Raw genomic sequence first — 20,368 nt, 5'->3', positions numbered from 1 at the left:
CCGGCAATGACCACTACCACTACGCCCACGCCTACGCCCACACCAACGCAAGCACTGCAACTATGCCCACAACGCCCATGCCAACCTCTCCCACCCCTACAGTAGAGGAGCCTGCCAATTGAGTTCCATGTCTATTGTTCCTACCTTTTTGATCGCCGGACTTTGGCTATGATCGATCATCAAACTGTGGCATGATGATCGCCGAACTTGTGTCATTTTTTGATAGCAAAAAAGAGAACTTTGAATTTTTGGGTGTTTGGGGGCCAAAACCTGGGGGCGCGGCTGGGAACTTGATTCCCCTCATGCCGAAAAAACCACCGGCGCAAACGCGCAAAGGCCTTCCCCAGGTTCGCTGGTGTGCCAAACGGCTGGAAATGCTCTAACAACCCATTTGTGCATGAAAAGAAACAACCTGGTCTAGCTTGGAGAATCAAATGACTATAACATTCTCAGTCGCTACTGTCCAAGTTCAGATCTGGTCAAGGTACAACATTGCACCTTGATTAAAGGGCTATAATAATCGCAAAACACAAAAATAAATCAATTCTTTCCAGCTTTGCTTTATAGTGACATTCCATCATGGGTCTTAGAAGAGTGAAAATGTACACATGACAAACCAAACACCTGCAAAAGCAGAGGGCCCTATTCACTTTCATAGTCATCTTCATCTCCAAATGAGAAGACCGAAGCGTCTGCGGCGATGGCCTTGAACTCGCTCAAGCTGGATGATTCCACAGCAGGGGGTTGTGCTTTGGTGGAGCCGCTCTTGCTGCTAGCTTCAGTTTTGAGAGAGATAGCGTCAGCTGCCCTTGCAATTCCTTGATCGCCCGAAATGGTTATTTTCTCGATTCCGCTGGCAACAGCTGATGGCTCCTGTTGTGCAACACTTGTTTCAGAAGCTTTGGCTCCATTTGCTCCACCTTGACCACTGCTGGAGACCTCCTTCTTGCCCTTGGATGATCCATCTTCTGCTTCATTGTCAGAAAAAACATCATCCTTATCATCACTTCCAGTTTCTTTCTTGGACTCTACAGGTGCAGCATTGCTGTCTTTGGCACTGCTGCTCGTAGAGGAATCAGCATCAGACTTCTTATCAGCAGATCCATCAGCTGGTTTTTGTTTTGGTGGTTGTGAACCACTATAATCTACCAGAACGATCTCAACCTGGAATCCTGGTGACGGCAATTTTCTCTGGATACCATAATAGTTAGTTAAGAGTCTGAACAAAGGGCAACAAGGTGAACTCAAGATAAATGACTCATCACTGGGCAAAATGTTTTCTTCACTTACTAGTAGTAATATAAATCATTTTCATCAATGACAAATATAAAATGTACCAAGTCTGCTACAGCTCAACTAGAGCCAAACCTTGCATTACACACACGGCAACTCGTGGAATAAGGGTGCATTGGGTCTGTAGGAAATCTGCAGGAATTTCAAAGGAACATTTGTTCCTGTGGGAAAATTTTCCAACCTAAAGTTTGGGAGAAAGGAAAGGCGTGCATCTACTTGATGCCAGTGGGAGAAGGAAAGGCAAATAACATATTCATGGAACCATGATTAATAACAGGTGCACCAGTACCATTCCTTCGTTCTCCTGCAACCTCCCAAATCGCACGCTCCTTATGTTTTCCTGCGGTTTTTCGGCTCCTTTATTTTCCAGGTGTGATCCTTCCCCATTCCTACACTTATCATATTCCTATGTATTACACATAGTTCAAAAAAGCGCTAGGCGTTAATTGTGTGTTTTGCCACCTCCTTGCGATTTCTGACCAAAGCGCATGCTTATGCGCAATTATGTGCAGATTAAGCGCATGCTAGGCGTTTTGCTATCGCCTAGAGCTAGGCGCGCCTTTTTTAACTATGGTTTTACACAACCGTGTCCCGAACAGGGCCTAAAACTGTCATGTGGACTCAACAATATAAAGTGGATATTTAGCGTCCATCTTATTGAATAATTCAATATTTTTATTTTTGAAATGAACTTCCGTTAATGTATTAACAACTTTTAATATTGGACATTGGATGAAGCTAATCCGACGATACAGAGGTGGTAAATCTGAGCACTATTGACCGTTGGATATCATCTTCACTCCATCGGATTCTACCACGTGCACTGATGAGGACATCCCCTACTGCAGTTACACCCACACATCTCACAGGTACACCTGCTCAAGTAACAAAAAGACAAGGACCAATCACCAGAGTTCGCACACGTCATTTCAGGACTTTGAGGGAGCCATAATGACACATAAAGGCATGGACAAAGCACACACGATAACACTTCATAATTTCATCCATAATCATCCGTAGGTATTGTGCCACCTCACTTTTGGGCCAGGCCCATATAAAATCGAAATAAAGGGCAATAGGTAGTTTTTCGAGTTCGTATTAGTGGAGAAACCAACTTAAGGTTGATCCCCCCCCCCCTCCCTCCAGGGCATCATTTAGACTTGGGTTTTGTTTAGGTACAAATTCGCCATAGTTGCAAATTCATATATTTCATTTGTGTAACAACCAACCCAAGACCGCTTACGGAAACCCAACATTCAGCAGTTTATATTGCAAATCATAGTTCTTGCTTGTTCTTCGACTGCTTACAGGGACTGGAACTTTGTGATCAGGTTGACCGTGCCCTGGTGTGGTCAATAACAACTCCGGAATTGATTTAGCAATTACATAGGCGCAACCTCGTCCCATGTTGTAGTTTAATTATCCAAACTTTTTTTCTTGTAGATGAATTGTCACTCTTTTTTACTTTATGATTTAGAGTGCACAATATACACAAATTCGAAAACACCAAACACTTTTTTGTTCTAGAATCTTCCATACTTTAACTATCCAAACTTTTTTCCGAATGAATTGCCATTCCTTTTTTTACTATATATGATTTACAATGCACAATATGCACAAACCTCACTTCACAGGCACTTCTCATTTGTTCTAGATCCTTCCATACGTTAATTCCCCCAAGTTTGTTTCTTCAAAAATAATTCCATTCACTCTTACTTTACAAAAGACTCAAAAGTTATGACAGCACGTTCATAATTCCATTTGTCTTTGAAGATGCAATACTAGCTACTCAAAACTGCAATACGAGATACGTAAGGACGTGCGGGCTCGGGGTCCAGGACCTGGAGCGTGCCGGCCTAGCGCTGCGCCTGCGCTGGATGTGGTTCTCCCACACGGACGACGACCGCGGATGGCGAGGCCTCGACCTCCAGTTTTCCCGCGAGGAGCGCGCGTTGTTCTTCGCATCGACGACCATGGAGCTTGGCGATGGACAGACGGCATTGTTCTGGGATGACCGATGGCTCAACGGCCAGTCCGTGCGAGAGCTCGCGCCGGCACTCTACCAATGCATTCCCAAACGGCGACGCAAGTCGACAACGGTGGCCGCAGGCCTAGCGGGCAATGCTTGGGCTCGTGACATTCAAGGAGTGATAGGGATTCACGAGATTGGCCAATATCTCAGACTGTGGCAGGCCATGCAGCACATCAGCCTATCAAACCGGCCCGACCGAATGCTCTGGAGATGGACGGCTAGCGGCAACTACACGGCACGGTCATGCTACGCCGCAACCTTCCATGGATCCATGAAATGCCCCTCCTGGAAGCTTACCTGGAAGAGCTGGACACCACGTTGTGTTCATTTCTTCACTGGTTGGCTAGCCAGGACCGGTGTTGGACGGCGGAGAGACTAGCCCGTCGCGGCCTACAGCACCATCCACGATGCCTCCTCTGTGATCAGGCCCCAGAGTCAATGTGGCACCTGCTCCTGCGATACCCGTTTACGCGGCAGGTCTGGCACGACGTGCTGGCTTGGGCAAGGATACCTTCTCAACCGCCAAGCAATGAGCCCACCCTCACGGACTGATGGCAACGAATGAAAGGGCAGACCCCACATGCGCTACGGAAAGGCCTGCAATCTATCGCCATGCTCGTCCCTTGGATGATTTGGAAACAACGCAACGAGTGCGTCTTCGACAATGCGCGCCCCTCGGTTACCGCTAAGGATGGCAATGGGTCGGGTTTGGATCGGGTTGAACAATATAAAATCCATATCTATATCCATGAAGACAGTCTTTGCCCACCCATGAAAAAATCCACGGGTGAAAATTTGTGTCCATGTCCAAACCCGATGGATATCCATACCCATTGGATATCCACTGGGTCCTCTCAAGACATATAAATAAGACATAGCACAATGTTAACATAAGCTTCTTTGTTCTTCACCTCATGGTAGGCTAGGTTTCACTTATGGTAAACATCAACTTATGACAAATCAACGTCCACTAACAACCTAATATAATTTAGTTTTTTTTTCTAAAAGATGAGAATGATGAGTCATTTAACGAGGAGATAAAAATAAGGGAAGGTGCACTGTAGTATGTTACGGCGGGGATTGAATGTCAACTAATAGAAGTTATGACGAGGATTATGCAATTTCTTTTGCATGTTTTAGATAACAAAGTGGAAAATTCCAGTGGGACATTTGACTGTGGGGTAGGGATAACAGATTTTGACCCATTAAATCATACTATCGGGTCGGGTTTGGGTATACCCATGGGCACAAGATTAGATCCATGCCCTACCCACGAGCAATCGGGTCGGTTTTGGGCGCTGCCCATGGGCACAAAAGTATATCCAAACCCTATCCATTCGGGTCGGATATCCATGGGTATCCATGTCCATGGGTAAAATTGCCATCCTTAGTTACCGCACTCGTAGATAGGATTAAGGCCGAAGCCAAATGTTGGGCACAAGCTGGCGCTTTGGGTCTCAGGGTAGTCCTCCCCACTAACTGGGATGTCCACTGATAGGTTGCCAATCCATGTAACCACCACCTCCTAGGAGGATTGTATCTTCTCATCTTTTCTATGAAATGAAACGCAAAGAGTCCTTTGCGTTTTCTCGAAGAAAAAAAAGATACCTAAGGACAAATGTGCTGGATATATTTGACATTTTCATGTACTATATTATACCTTGCAGTCTTCAAATATTCTGTAGTTATAATTTGATTTTCAATGGGATGAACCACGAGAACTAAATCTACATCTACGCCATGCATATATGACTCCAAACTAACATGTTTACCTGTATATCCTGTGGTATATCGATATTCGTTCATACTTTGGTTATATCTATAAGCTCCTACGTGCAATTTGCATGTGTACCTACCTAGTCAAAATAATCAGTTGCCTTGTCAAAATCAGCAATGAAGCATCGATTACCTTGTCAAAATCATCAAAATCAGTTGGATTCAGTGTCACTCTGTTCTCCATCATTGTTGTATTTAGCCAGCTGAAAAAGACAAGTTAAGTGTAAAATATAATTAAGAATATAATTTATTTCCAGTTTCCCATGTAAGATTTTGATGCCATCAGATATATATCATATATATATGTAGATTTATGCAACTAAAGCAAGATACTTATGTAAAGGAATGATACATTATTAGAAAAAAGGAGCTTACCAGTAGAAATCTCCTTGCCGATCATGAAACTGAATCTTGAAATCACCAGCTACCTCTGCTAATCCAGGCTCCCCAGGCAACGCGAAAACCATAATTCCCTTCCTTGGTGCACTAAACCAGAAATCTTCTGGCTGAAAATGGGTTGAAAATTAAGTTACCAAATAGAGCAGAGAGAGACTTCCCACGCATTTAGAGAATAGATCAAATATATAATAATAGAAACAGCTTCTCTAGGTCATAGTGAAATAAGAGAGTTTGGAATATCTTTTGAGGTTTTTGGTACTTTGTTTTACGGAATGTCATGTGGTGGGCCTTGGAGAAACACAAAGTCCCAACAAAGTAAATTAACCTCATCAAGGACATGTACGATAACGTTGTGACAAGTATTTGAACAAGCGATGGCGAGACTGATGACTTCCCGATCAAAATAGGACTGCACCAACGGTCAGCTTTGAGCCCTTATCGTTTTGCTTTGGTGATGGATGAGGTCACAGGGATATACAAGGAGATATCCCATGGTGTATGCTCTTTGCAGATGATATGGTGCTAGTCGATGATAGTCGGACGGGGGTTAACAGAAAGTTAGAGCTATGGAGACAAATCTTGGAATCGAAAGGTTTTAGGCTTAGTAGAACTAAAACTGAGTACATGAGGTGCAGTTTCAGTACTACTAGGCACGAGGTTAGCCTTGATGGGTAGGTGGTACCTCAGAAGGACACCTTCCGATATTTGGGGTCAATGCTGCAGAAGGATGGTGATATCGATGAAGATGTGAGACATCGGATCAAAGCCGGATGGATGAAGTGGTGCCAAGCTTTTGGCGTTCTCTGTGACAAGAGTGCCACAAAAGCTAAAAGGCAGGTTCTATAGGACGGCGATTCGCCTCGCAATGTTGTATGGCGTTGAGTGTTGGCCGACTAAAAGGCGACATGTTCAACAGTTAGGGCCGGTGGATCGGCGCGGAGCAAAGGCCAGCTAGGCGAAGCAGAAGCCGGCAGGTCGATTGTTTGGCAGTGTGCAGTGGCATGTGGTAGAGGCATTGACTAAGGGGAGCAACACGTGGCGTGCGCGGAAGCAGCAGCGACCAGAGGCAGGCACGCGTGTGGACAGGAGAAGAAATCAGCAGCAAGCCAAGAGGATTATGGCGGCGCAAAATTGGATGGAGCATGAGTTGTGCGTGCGATTTTTTTTTACCTAGACTCTAATACCATGTTATGGATGCACCTTATCTCAATTGCATAGCCCAAGGGGGGTACAAGGAAAGAGACGTGGCCTAATAAGAACTCCTAGACCAATACTAATACTCCTTAACAGGTCTGTCCTTCTTTATATAGGAAAATCAGGAGCAATACGAGACCGGTTAGTTAAGCAAGAAATATTACAAAATATTATAAGCTATCGGTATATTAGAGGAGGCATGTATCTATTGTTGAGGAAGCAAAGAATCAACACAAAAAAAGTGTTCAATATTTGTTAGTTTCATTTCTCTCTTGGACCTAATATCATTTACAGTATGATATAACAACCATTACATTTCTTTACCAATGTAACACCCCATTGGTACTAAAAATGTTGGGCATACAACTGCTTCAAGCTATAGAAGATGGTACTAGGCTATGTTCATACAACTGCTTCAAGCTATAGAAGACAGTACTAGGCCACTGATTTTTTTAAGAACCTTCTTTAACACTATGTGGTTTCCGCTATGAGCTTACAAAAACAAAGTGGGCGCAATCAATAATATGAACAACCCGCACAGATATTCGTGATACTCAACCGATAATTTTCAGAGTAAGCAGAAAGCCACGAACTACTGAACATAAACAAGAATGTTTTATTAATGAACAAAAACCAGGGTGGTTTATTGATGGAAAGGCATACCATTAGTTCTTTCGTTCTTGGATGCTTCTTCGTAGAAAAAAGAACACCTGCATAATAGGTTATTACTCAATGCAGAGGAGAAAAACTGCTAATCATAGAAAAAGAACAACAAGCTACTCTTTTACTATATGATATGTGAGATGAACATTTCAAGTTCAATTCATGATGTAAGATACCATTGTGATTGGACACAGTAATTGATGGCCTGATCCAATAGGGGCACCTATGAAGGCGAAATCCCCTAAGCATGCACCTGGAAAGTGTGGCACATGCTTAATTATTAACAAATGAGATACATGCAGATCATACTGAAATCATGGAGGAAGTAGTGTGAACACCTGCGAGGCGGCTGATTTTCACCATTGAAGTAAATTAAAATACGCTCAAAGTACTTCACATATCTCTGTAATTTTTTCCAGCACATTAAGAATAATGCATTGTTATATAAATAAATTAAAATAATCCGAGGGTTACTCACAATCTGGCTTGGAAGAATAAGCCCTTTTCCATCTACACATCTTTTCTGATTGTAGTATTCAATGGACTCCTCCGCAGTAGGAAAGAACTGTCCATACATATGATGCACAAGCTTCCAATCTTATTAACCCTCAAAATTGGTAGAAGAATTGGCATGGCTAATTTTAATTAGCATGTAATGCAAATACTGATTTTACCTTTAGGTATACTAGAAGGCTGGAGATCATCAACCCTGTTCTTGCTTTCCCAGCTTTGCAATGGATAACCACCACATTTTCTATGTCTTCCTTCAGCCATGAGTATGCACTTTGGCAAAATGATATGACAAGTTGTATCGGAGGACAATTATGATCGTCAAAAGGAAAGCATGCAACCTAAAATATACACATCAAATATGAATATTGAACAAAAATGATTATTTCATTATCAAACTGTGTGAAGGAAACTGAAGCAAGTGATTGGAAATTTTCAAATTATTTCTTGGTGGTGACAGGACAGGGACATAAACAGATATATAAGCTGCCCATACCTTTCCCTCAAAAAGAGATGCATCGTACAGCCTTTCTGAGCAAAGGTTATACACCTTATATTTCCCCTGTAACATAATAATAAATATAGAGGTTAAAAGGCACAAATAGTTCAAGTAACATTTGTAACTGAACTTTGTAATTGATGTAAACGAAGATCAACTAGAAAACGTAATTGTCCTCCAATGACATTTAACTAAAATTTAACTACCTCAACAACATTTCACGAGATCTACCGAACTTAAAGAAACATGTGTTATAGGTTTGATCCACAGGAGTCCTTAACTGCAAAACTTCCAGTAGTATTGCACATTGGTAAAAATAGAGAAGATAGGTCTAACAATGCATAGAAGCAAAATATCATAGATGAATTACCACCCTCAAGCAAATGAAAAAGGCATTCATCACCTTAATAAAGATATGCATTGTACAACAGATGAAAAAGTTAGCTTGCATATTCATCATAATAGAAACGCTAAAACCCATTGCTTTTATGCAACACTTTGGCGTCAGGGTGCCCCCCAAGTCTAGGGCGTCTAGCCGCCTTTGACATCTACGAAAGGCATCCGCCTTGTCCATGTAATAGATATGTGTACTTCCTCCTTTATATAGGGGTATATTTGCATATATATAGCATGTGTATATTCTGGCCTCTTTGGCCCGTAGCAATACGGGGTCCAGTGGAGGATGACGACACCCAGGCAGCTGCCTCACCGGACTGCATCGCCTCTACTCTCTACTGTCGCCTCCACTGTCTCGTCTTGGTCTCCTATGGCCTGATAGTGGAGTATGCTGCTGTTGCTCCCAAGCTAGTAGCACCTCATGCACCCCAGCCTGCTCGGCTCTCCAACTCAGCATGGCCTCCCATAGTGAACAAGAGAGCATGTGTTACCAACATGTCAGCAAAAGGCAAGTCCGCTGCTGCTGCTGCCAATAGTTCCAAGCAAATTGTTGCCATGTTTCGAAGAACACCTGAGGATCTTGTAGATGAAAGGCACTTTGGGTGTTCTCAAAGCACTATGGAGTCCAGCACAAAGACTAAGGAAGAGAGGCACTATGTGTTAGGAGCTAGGGTTCTGCCGGTTCTAGGGCGGAGATTGTAGGGGAAAGATGGAGGAAGACGAGGTCGAGGGCGCGGCGGCCGGCGGCTGGGCGCCGTCCTTGCGTGGTGGAGAAGAGGCGGCGGCGGCGCAAGAGGCGGCTAGGGTTAGGTCTCCCGGCTCCCTAAGGGAAGCCAAGCAAATACTGATTGCTTCTTGCTTGATTAGATTGATACATCTCCTCTCCTTATATAGAGAGGTTTACTTGACTCCTAAGCAAACGACCCTAATAACGATAAGATAATTGGGCTAAGCCCCTAATAACAATAAGATAACTTGGGCCACAGCCCACTGGGCTAAGCCCCTAATATGCCAGTCATAACACTTCTCCCCGCCTGCACAAACAGCTCGTCCTCAAGCTGTAAGGCAGGGAAGCGCTTGCTGAACTCCTCGAGGTGATCAACCAGCATCAAACACCTCCGCGACAGCTGGGGCGGCCAGGTCGCCGAGCCCGGCGGCGACGGCGTCCTCCTCAATGTAGTCTGCAGCCTCCAGGTAGAAGAGTCGGGGGCAGACGTGGCCGGGCATGTAGGTCTCGTCGCAGTTGAAGCACAACCCTTGGCGGCGACGCTCGAGTAGCTCGGCCGAGGTGAGCCGGCGAAACGGGTGCGCCGCGGTCGCGGCAAGGGGTGCCGCGGAAGCCTGAGCAGGCCGACCCTGCGCGGGAACATCCGGCCAGGGTGGCAGCCCAGCGGCCCGGGACGGTGATGCCTGCTGGATGGCCACCGCGCGGCGCTCCAACGCGCGGGCGTAGTACATGGCCGTCTGGAGGTCCTGGGGTCCCTGCAGCTCGACGTCCACGCGGATATGATCTGGCAGACCGCCGACGAAGAGTTCGGCCCGCTGGTGAGCCATCACGCCGGACGCGTGGCACGCCAGGGCCTGAAAGCGGTCGGTGTAGTCCTGCACCATAGAGGTGAAGGGAAGGCGGCCCAACTCCGCCAGCCGGCTCCCACGTATCGGTAGCCCGAATCGAAGGAGGCAGAACTCACGAAAACGCTGCCATAGGGGCATGCCGCCCTCATCCTGCTCGAGGGCGTAGTACCACGTCTATGCGGCGCCGCGGAGGTGATAAGAGGCGAGCTAGGTGCGGTCCGACGCGAGCGTCCGTTGCCCCTGGAAGAACTGCTCGCACTGGTTGAGCCAGTTGAGGGGGTCCTCGGCGCCGTCGTAGGTGGCAAAGGCGAGCTTGGCGAAGCGCGACGGTGTCTGAGCATGACCGCCGTGAGTGTACGGCTCGGCGATACGGAGCAGCGAAGAGGATGGCGTTGGTCCGGTGTGCACAGGTGGTCCGCAGGAAAGCGGTGGCCCGTCGAAGCCAGCGTGGAAACCCGCGGAGCCGGAGGGCCTGTCGTACGGCAGGGAGGGCGCCGGCTGGTCCGCGGCCATGGTGTAGACTGGCGGCGGTGACGTCCCGGCCAACCAGACCGGAAGCTGGGAGGTGAGGGCAGGAACCGCACTTGCTGAATCGGCGCGCCCACCGGCGCGGTTGTAGTCAGCCATGGTGTAGACTGGCGGCGGTGACGTACGGCAGGGAGGGCGCCGGCTGGTCCGCGGCCATGGTGTAGACTGGCGGCGGTGACGTCCCGGCCAACCAGACCGGAAGCTGGGAGGTGAGGGCATTTGTTCTTCTGTGAGTGTGGCATACCATTTAATGCTACAAGCAGTAGACAATTTGAGGTTGCAATTGAAGCCCCTTGCCAATATGGTTCAGGGTACAAGCCTCCTAGTGCCTATGAACCAAGACCTGAGAGAGAGCCATTGCCTAATGATTGTGTCAAGGAAACAAGTAGGGGGCAACATGAGGCAGCATGGAAATAATAGAAGGAAACTCATGTCGGATGGCTGGTTGGATAGAAGGGAGCGCCATTTGATTAACTTCCTTGTTAATAAATAATCCAGAGGACACTTCTTGGAGTTGGCTGATGTGTCGCTTAATCCGGGCGTTGCATGTTGCATTGTAGCTCAAATAAATAGAGGAAAACGAGGTAGAAAAGTCGCAAGTACGCACATGGCGCAAAACATTGTCTGTGTGTGTGTGAGATAGAGTTGGGGTAGCACCAATTGAAGAGAAGCTTGTCCAACATCGTCTGAGATGGTTTGGGCATATTCAGCGCAGGCCTCCAGAAGCTCCAGTGCATAGCGGACGGCTAAAGCGTGCGGAGATTGTCAAGAGTGGTCGGGGTAGACCGAATTTGACATGGGAGGAGTCCGTTAAGAGAGACATGAAGGATTGGGGTATCACCAAAGAACTAGCTCTGGACAGGGGTGCGTGGAAGCTTGCTATTCATGTGCCAAAGCCATGAGTGTGTTGTGTGTTGAGTTCATCGTGCTCAGCTCCCATAAGCTCTTCCGGCCGACAATTGGCATCAGAGCCTTGTTAACCGGTGACCGGTGGACATGTTGAGCAGCGGAGGGCAGACAAACTCTCCCTCCCATGCCTCCAAGTCGCAGCCACCGAAGCCACTGGACGTGAGCCGCGACCACAGCCGAGTGCGGCGAGGGGGGAGCTGGTCATGCAGCAGGTCGTCCGGGAGATCGGCGGCGGCAGCAGGTCGTCCGGGAGATCGGCGGCGGCAGCAGGTCGTCCGGGAGATCGGCGGCGGCGGCAGTGGACTCTCCTTTCCCATGCTGAATAGGACAAACTACACCGACTGGGCCCTGGTCATGCAGGTGAATATGCAAGCACTTGTGGAACGCCATCAAGGACGACGACATCCCGCACCGTGAGGATCAGCAGGCGATGGCGGCGCTCCTAGCACTTTTAGGCTGCCACGGTGCCATTTCGGTTTTTTTCTTTATTTCCCGTTTCTGTTAGAGAGCTTAGCTCGGGTTTCTAACAAACTTTGAGCGAATCTTGTACTCAAGCACGATTCATTCGTGGGATAGAACGAACGCCATAGATCGTGGGCATTGCAGCTCGAATAGATAGAGGAGAAAGAAACAGAGAAATTGCAGGTTTGCACACGGCGCAGAACATTCACTTCATCGTGCTCAGCTCCGATGAGCCCTTCCAGCCAAGGGTAAAGAGAAAATGATGAGGCCTTAGTTGTGAAACTAAGGAGCTGCTTTAATGATGTACTTGCAAAAATGGTACTTGATGTCAATCTTCAAAACAAATTGATCAACATGGGGAAAAGAAACCCTCGTGAGTCATGTTGAATGCAGCATGTTAATTTTTGCAAGGTAATTCCAGCAATGTAATTTATGTACAGACTCTTCATATATGTTTACTTTTACATGTTAATTGTTTGGTGGTGTGCATATTGTGGTCAGACCATTGAGCTACAAAGGTTTGAAAAGCGTATTGTTAGTCTTTGTGCTTCATCATTTGGTTGTGACTTGTGACAGAAATTGGAGCACATTTGAATTTGCGAGTCAACTAGTAAACTCTCTGTATTTATTCAATAGTAATTTCAGCAAGCTAGTTATTCATTTTATTTGCTGTTTGTAGATCCATATAAAGAAAGGAAACACGTTACAATGGAAAAAAATGAATGATGTGTCTTTGTTTCATACAAGCAGAAGATGCATAGGTTTCAAAAGAGGTGTGAGAAGGCGGGCAACAAAAGCTGAGGTTTTTGATTGGGGCAATGAATGGGTTGACGCAACAATGTCACCACCAAAGGTGCTCGAGGGTGTCCTGATGACATTACATGGGAGGATGTTGGTGTGGCTATTGGTGCATCTTCGAACCTTTCGAGGTCGCAATCTTCCTAGGACAGCTACTACACTTCATAGGGGGGCGTCAAGCGTCTGCGTGGCATACATAAGGCAGCACAAGAGACTTACACCAACACGGCCAACAATTCTTGCAAAAGATGAGGAAGAGGAGTTAGAGCAATACTCAAGTATCCCCAACACAGAGGAGGATGATTGAGACTGTGATTGATGATGATAGTGTGAGCAATGATGACGATTCAACCAATGTTGACCAAGATGGTGGAGAAAACACCAATGTCACCATGGATGAGTTATATAATGGTTATTGAGACTTGGAGATGAAAGTTGAGAGTTGAGAGACATGAGAGAGTTGACAAGCCTTAAGCCTTTTGCTATGCTGGTATTATGTGGACGTTTTTTATGCCATTGTAGTAATGTTTTAAGAATCACCAAGGAACTAGCCATGGACAGGGATGCATGGAAGTTTGCTATCCATGTGCCAGAACCATGAGTTCGTTGCGAGATCTTATGGGTTTCACCTCTAGCCTACCCCAACTTGCTTGGGACTAAAGGCTTTGTTGTGGTTGTTGCTGTTGTTGTAGTGATGTTTAAGAATCGGGATTCATGACAAATGTCATGTGGTTAACTGGTTGTGCAATATATCATGCACTGCAGTCATGCTAGATATCTTGTTTTTCACTTTTGCAGTTTTGCTCACGTTTAGTTCTCTGCTTTTTCATTATCTGTGGACAAGTTATTAAGTTATAACATATTTGCTCATGTTCATGCCGCTGTTATGGCACTGCTAGGAGGGCGCGAGAGGGCCGGCCGGGGGCCTTTTGCCCACGGCCGGGCAAGATGGAAGGGATTTCCTTCTTAATTCTTGCTTGATTAGATTGATACATCTCATCTCTTTATATAGAGAGGTTTACGACTCCCAAGCAAGGCTTACTTGACCCCTAAGCAAGCGATCCTTATCTATAATTAACCATAAGACTAACGAGCTATACCGCCAGCCCAGGCCATTAGGCCCATTACGTACTCTAACACTACACCCCACCTGGACATGCAGCTTGTCCTCGAGCTGCAGCCTAACCAATTTATATCCATGACTCGACGTAACACAAACCTAACACCTAAAAACAAGACTTTTACATCTCGGCTTGTTTTATTACTCTCAACCTGAAATGGACTGGGACGATTTATTTTGGACCCCTTAACAAAAAGTGGACACCATCCGCACGTCGGACGTGCACGTGTACAGCCACCTGGATCCCATGGACACCATCTGGACAAAAGGAGTGCATGTGTATGGCCACCTGGAAGTGGTCGCAAGAGCGACCAGCAGAGGCGCCCTCGCGGCAGCCGGCAGACCTTCCCCCCGCCGGACGGCTGTTGGTCTGCACCGCACAGAGAAGAGTGGAGGGCTTGCGATGGAGAATGGCGAGGAGGGGTGCGCCCCCCCCCCCCAACCGCCGATATCGCAGACTTTGAGGTCGCTGCCCGCGGGGAAAACAGCATGCCCAAGATCCCCGACGCAGCAGACGAGATCGAGGCCCTTTGCACAGCGAAGCGCAGCTGGGAGGAGCGGCAGCTGCAGACCACGCATCTCCCGCACACGCCGACGCGCTAGGAGGCCGCGCGCAACACCGCCACCGACACGTGGCGGGTAGTGATCCAAGCCGGAAGCGGTGACGGTGACGGCGGGAACTTGATCTGCTGGATGGGAACGCCCTGGGGAAGCGGTAATGGCGACGGCGGGAACTTGATCTGGTGGATCGGGACTCCCGCCGACGCGGTCGATGCGGGGCCGGAGCTGACTAGCGGTGGCTGTTGCAGCGGAGCGCCGGGCGGGCCGGCGGTGGCGGTGGATGACAGCTGCAGCGGCCCGGCAAGCGCGACAGGGACGCCCTGGGGCTGCTGCAGCGGCTGCCACTGTAGCCAGGGCGGGCCGGTGGTGGCGGTGGATGGCAGCTGCAGCGGCTGTTGCAGCGGCCCGGCGAGCGCGGACGCCCTGGGGCAACGGCAGCGGCTGCTGCAGCGAAGCACCGGGCGCGGCGAAGGCCGCCAGGAGCAGCGGCTGCCACTGCAGGCAGGGCGGGGCGGTGGATGGCAGCTGCAGCGGCTGCTGCAGCGGCCCGGCGAGCGCGACGGAGGCCGCCTGGTGCAGAGGCTGCCATGGCAACCACGGCGGCGCGGTGGCGGCGATGGGCGGCGCAGCCGGGTGCGGCCCGTAGGACCCGGCCAAGAACAGGCGGATCTCCTGGACCGCCTGTGTTAGGTCCTGCAGCGTCCCGGACACCTCCTCCGGGGTGAGGACAGCGGGGGCGGGCGCGACGGAGGATCCCGGCGCGGGCAGGAGCGGGGCAACGGTCGTGGTGGTTGCCGGAGGCGACGAGGTGACCGGCAGTGAAAGAGACGGGTTGGGCAGCGGTGAAGACATGATCGAACCGAAGCTAGCTGATACCAAATTGTTATGGCGCTGCTAGAAGGAGGGCGCGAGAGGGCCGGCCGGGGGCCTTTTGCCCACGGCCGGGCAAGATGGAAGGGATTTCCTTCTTAATTCTTGCTTGATTAGATTATACATCTCCTCTCTTTATATAGAGAGGTTTACTTGACTCCCAAGCAAGGCTTACCTGACCCCTAAGCAAGCGACCCTTATCTCTAATTAACCCTAAGACTGACGGGCTATACCGCCAGCCCAGGCCAATAGGCCCATTACATACTCTAACAGCCGCTTTCTGTTTTGGAGAAGAGCAAGTGCAAAGAGGATGGGAGGGATGGATGCTATGTGGGCTCTACAACCAGCAATTTCAAGGTGTGTACTACCAAATTCTTCTTTATTCTGCTGCTCATAGTAGTTCAGAATTGTCTAATTGTGTCGCCTCACCTTACGCTTTAAGCGACTAAAAGGTGAGGCGGTACTAGGGCGCCTCGCTTCGCCTTACCGCCTTAAAAACATTGATCAAACCCCTTGATCTAGATACTTGAGGTGAACAAGTTATCAACTGTTCTGGCGCTAGTGTCTTCGAGAAGTTATTCCTGTGTCATATTCAGAGGGCATGCCTACACTGAAGCAAGCTGCTTCTTTTTGCGAGAAAGAGAAGCGAACGCATGTTATTAAGTTAGCAGCATGGTCAAGGTAGCAAGAAACATATGGACGCATAAACAAGTAAATATCAGACATATATCTGTAAGACACTCTTAAAAACCTGAAATTTATCATGTATGTTAAGAAGCTACCTTGTGATGCATTTCAAAGAACCTGATGACTTCCTCCATGTGGTTGCGATAAAAGCCCTGCAATAGAGGTATTGATGTGTTTAATTCTAGAGACAATACAAAGGAGCTCCAACTTCAAAGTGTGACACTGACCTCAAAATATCCGAAAATTCCTGAGCTCAAATCACCGGCAGGAAAACCCATAGCAATTATGTTCTCTGTAATATATGTCATGTCTAAATCAAATCCTCCTTCCTATTATAAGAACGAGAAATTTGTCAACATCTATTGTCTTGCTGCTATGGCCACAAAAGCTAAATTATTGAGTGAAACCATCCTGCCTACTGTTTTTCGTATAGTTTCTAAGGTGTTCGAGAAAATAACTGACTACCAAGGATCTTCTAAAGATAATCACACAGATCATTACTCTAATTCTCCAAAATAGTAAAGTTCGACCCTCCTCTCCATATAGCATTCTTGATTGTCCTTGCTATTATCAAAGTAGCAAAAGACTGATGAATTATCATAATCATGAGGCATGACACTGCTTACCGAACCCAGCTAAGAACATGCAAATATGAACCTTGAACCAAACGACATGTGACTTGTGAGAAGATGCATGCTAAATATGAACACATATTAATGTCTAAAACCTCCTAACATGGATGACTTGGTGCTGGAAGAAGGCATTTTCAACGACACACACCATCATTTTTCATAAGTCAGAAGCGAGCAATGGAGCAAACATAGCATTCAAGGAATTGTGTGCGAACTATTAGAGTTTCCATGATGAAAGAGGAACAAAATTGTTGCTCAATTAGAGGCATGTATGCTTGTCCTGATCATGTTAGTGCAATACTATAAGAACTGAAAAATAAAAGAAACGTGTTTGAAAGATATAAAGGTTCACCCAAGATTTCATATTCGAACACCTATAAATGTACCTGATATCGTCTCTTATTCTGTGAGACCATGTGGCGAGCCTTAACTTGCACTGCCTTAACAGCATTCTTAGAGGAATCCACAATGCCCCTTGTCAAGGAACCAAAAACACCAGCTTGTGCAGTAGTTGGGGTTGTGCTGCCTTCAGCACTCTCATCTTGATGTGGATCTTTTGGAGACAGCCGCAATCCAAGGCCACTAGCGAGACGGGAAACGGTATTTTTACCTGTTGGTGATTCTTGACCTGAAGAAGGCTGAGGGATTTTCAGATTTTTCGCCCAGGAAGATAAGCCTGATGTAGAAAACATGGATGATGGTGCCTCGCGTCCTGCAGCATCTTGTGTGGTGGCAGAAGTTGGAGCGGAAGGAGATGAAGGGGCAACAGGATTTGGACAGGCAGCCTGTGTCGCGGAATCATTTGAAAGAGCACGTGGAACAGGATCAGCAGTAGTAACGGCAGGAAGTGGAGATGAATCCTGGTTATCCATAGGAGTATCAGACGGGGTGAGAGATGGCTTGACTTGTTGTTGTTCCATGATTGACTAACGGAGTTTATTAATCTCAGGTGAACGAATGACAAGCCACATCTGCAAAACCATCATCATACATGGTTATAAGAAAGCAGCTCAATCTGCAAGTACAAATCATGTCCTCGACTAACTGCATATATTTTATTTACACAGAATTTGAGTGCATAACTACAATTTCACTCTTAACAAGTGCAAAAGATCTCATTCTAAACAATATGTTATGTTGCATCAACTCATCAGCCAAGCAATGTATCACTTTACACATTCACATATCTAACAAGAAGACAACTTAGAATAAGTATCATCTTATCGATATCACTGATTACTTACAACTGGGCAGGTTATTCCACATGTACAAGAACTGAAAATACAAATGAGAGCTCGTCCAGTGGCGGAGCGTAGTGGGGACAATTCCGGGCCCTGGCCCCCCCTTTCAAAAGGAAAATTTACCAAATACACTTACTTATCTGCTAATTGCTCTACTAATCGTCCGGCTTCTCTGATCATCCTAGCCTTTTCTATGCCATATACACTCATTTGGCCCCTCGTAATATTTGATTCACGCTCCGCCACTGAGCTCGTCCACACTAAAACTAACACGGGAACAAGAACCACAACCTGAGCTACCACGGAAGCGAGACACGTAGCTAACAAGAATCTTTAAGCCTAACAAGAAACTCACGACGAGCTCGGACAAAGCAACGTGTGAAAGAACCGCTCTGAATGGGATCTCTCGGGTCGGCTACGGACTCAAGAACTTATAATAGATGAGAAGCGGGGGGTGTGGCCTGGCCTTACCAGCAAGGTCCGGATCTGTGTGTCGTTCCTTCCCTCGAGGCTTGGCGAGTTGGCGACGACGGCGAGCTGCCTGATGGAGGCGGGAGGAGGGCGGTTGCTTCTTCGGCGGAGGTCTATGTGGGAAACAGAGAGATGGGGATCGCGGCCGGGTTTGGTGGGGTGCAGCGGGAGGAGACGACCCTGGAGTGGGTACAGGGGGTTAATTGAGAGGGGCGATTTGGAGCCCGGGCTCAGCTGATCCCGATATCTCCCTCGTCTGTTCCAGTATTGTGATCCGAACAAATCCAGCTGTCCTGGTGGTTGTGAATGCCGATTGTGTGCATGTTTTACTTGGCTCAGTGGTTAGGCATGCGGTTGTGCAGCCTAACGACCCGAGTTCAATTCCTAAAATTGACAGGTGATGCACTGGGGTTTTCCCCAATTTATTGAGAATCAAGTTTGGTGTGTGGTCCAACCACTCATCAAAAAAATCTTGATACTCATTTAAAAAAATTCTGAGGATCATGTTTATCTTGGTACTCATACTAAAATGGCCGTATGCATCCCTAGTTGGTGCAGAGGCCGGGGAAGTGAAACTCTCCCCCATTTTAAAGCAGTCCCCGGCTATTCAGTCGTCCTACATCAAGGTGCACGGTGACCCCCGTCAGCGCGCCATATTGATCGCCACGAGCGATATGTTGGAGTGAAAGAAACCATAATCATAATCCAACTCTTGGAGGCCTAACTTGAAGGTGGGCATGGTGATCGTGCCGTGATGTCAAAGGCGCATCCACCGTAGCCGGCGCCGGGGGTGGTGCCGACATCGCCTGGCCCGGCTCAGGGAGGGCCGGCCGAATCAGATTCTGATGCGGATCTGGATCAAGATGATCCTCGTTTGCGGCCAGCCAGATGGAATGTTCAGTTTGACGATGGCCAGCAGATCGGATCAGGGAGGGAAGGATTCATCTACTATCATGCGGACTCCCGATGGATGACGATACGAGATCGAGATCACGACATTCTCGCTGGCCGCTATTTGGATTGAGATGAGCAGATCCACGCAGGTGCATGTTTTACTATTGATTATTTTCATTTTACCGTTCGTGATTGTGTGCAGGAGAGTTTGCTCGAGGAGGAACCGATTGAATGTGTTGATCTTACGTCGGACTCAGAGAGTAAAGTGCCTAAGCCGGTCATCGGAGGTGAGATCGCGCTGTCTATGAGGGCTAGGGCGACTGGGGCTACTGGGGCGACTGGAGCGGCGCCCGCGCCGCTGGCGCCGATCGTTGCGGCCCAGCCATTGGCGCCGGGTGCGAGGCAGGTCGGAGGGCGGTTCTGGGTCCTAGCCGGATCTGCTGAAGGGGAGGAGGACGAGGGAGACGACGCCGGCGACTCAACCGACGAATATTCGCCTACGGCTTCCGACGTGATTTGTGAAGCTTTCAGGCCGGGGTATTCGGAGGAGGAGGTCGCCTCTATCGTTCCTGGGATCGTGCCGATTGACGATCCGGCGCGGCAGGGTCTTCTTCCGGAAGAGAACATCGAGGTGGTTCGCCGGATGGTTCATCGGAGGACGGCGAACTCTGCGATCCGGCCGTGGAAAGGTCCCATGCCAAAGGTCAGTCTTCCTAACTTAACCGTATTTGATCTTATTAAGCCGGAGTCCTGGACTTTGGTTCATCGTCGAAAATCATCTCGCCGGACTCGGGATCGAAAGCTGCCGGAGGTGACTGTCGCGGCGCTTCCGCCAGTCACGGAGACCCAGATCCGCGT

At 47.9% G+C, this 20,368-nt stretch overlaps 1 protein-coding gene across 1 annotated transcript; it reads right to left on the bottom strand.

The window, feature by feature from the left end:
• Positions 1 to 416: 416 nt before the first annotated feature.
• On the bottom strand, positions 417 to 18,797 carry LOC119302315 (phosphatidylinositol 3,4,5-trisphosphate 3-phosphatase and protein-tyrosine-phosphatase PTEN2A-like). The gene is made up of 13 exons (XM_037579351.1): positions 18,617 to 18,797; positions 17,291 to 17,875; positions 16,500 to 16,601; positions 16,368 to 16,424; positions 8,364 to 8,429; positions 8,032 to 8,208; positions 7,836 to 7,922; positions 7,696 to 7,760; positions 7,534 to 7,610; positions 7,358 to 7,404; positions 5,477 to 5,607; positions 5,235 to 5,304; positions 417 to 1,191 (listed from the first exon to the last, which is right to left on the bottom strand). Exons 2-13 carry the CDS (start codon positions 17,822 to 17,824, stop codon positions 643 to 645), a joined length of 1,962 nt encoding a protein of 653 aa, XP_037435248.1. The 5' UTR covers positions 17,825 to 17,875; positions 18,617 to 18,797; the 3' UTR covers positions 417 to 642.
• Positions 18,798 to 20,368: the final 1,571 nt, after the last annotated feature.

This window comes from Triticum dicoccoides, chromosome 5A (genome assembly GCF_002162155.2).
Source record: "Triticum dicoccoides isolate Atlit2015 ecotype Zavitan chromosome 5A, WEW_v2.0, whole genome shotgun sequence".
Lineage (NCBI taxonomy): Eukaryota > Viridiplantae > Streptophyta > Magnoliopsida > Poales > Poaceae > Triticum > Triticum dicoccoides.
The sequence above is the reverse complement of the archived record's forward strand: the minus strand, read 5'-3'. Positions and strand labels throughout refer to the sequence as shown.

Excerpts from the sequence above, each read along its gene's own strand:
- LOC119302315 (XM_037579351.1), bottom strand. The coding sequence starts at position 17,824 with ATGGAACAACAACAAGTCAAGCCATCTCTCACCCCGTCTGATACTCCT. Across the intron at positions 7,611-7,695 it reads GAAAATCAGCCGCCTCGCAG|GTGCATGCTTAGGGGATTTC; the intron begins GTGTTCACACTA and ends CACACTTTCCAG. Across the intron at positions 1,192-5,234 it reads ATTTTGATGATTTTGACAAG|AGAAAATTGCCGTCACCAGG; the intron begins GTAATCGATGCT and ends TATGGTATCCAG.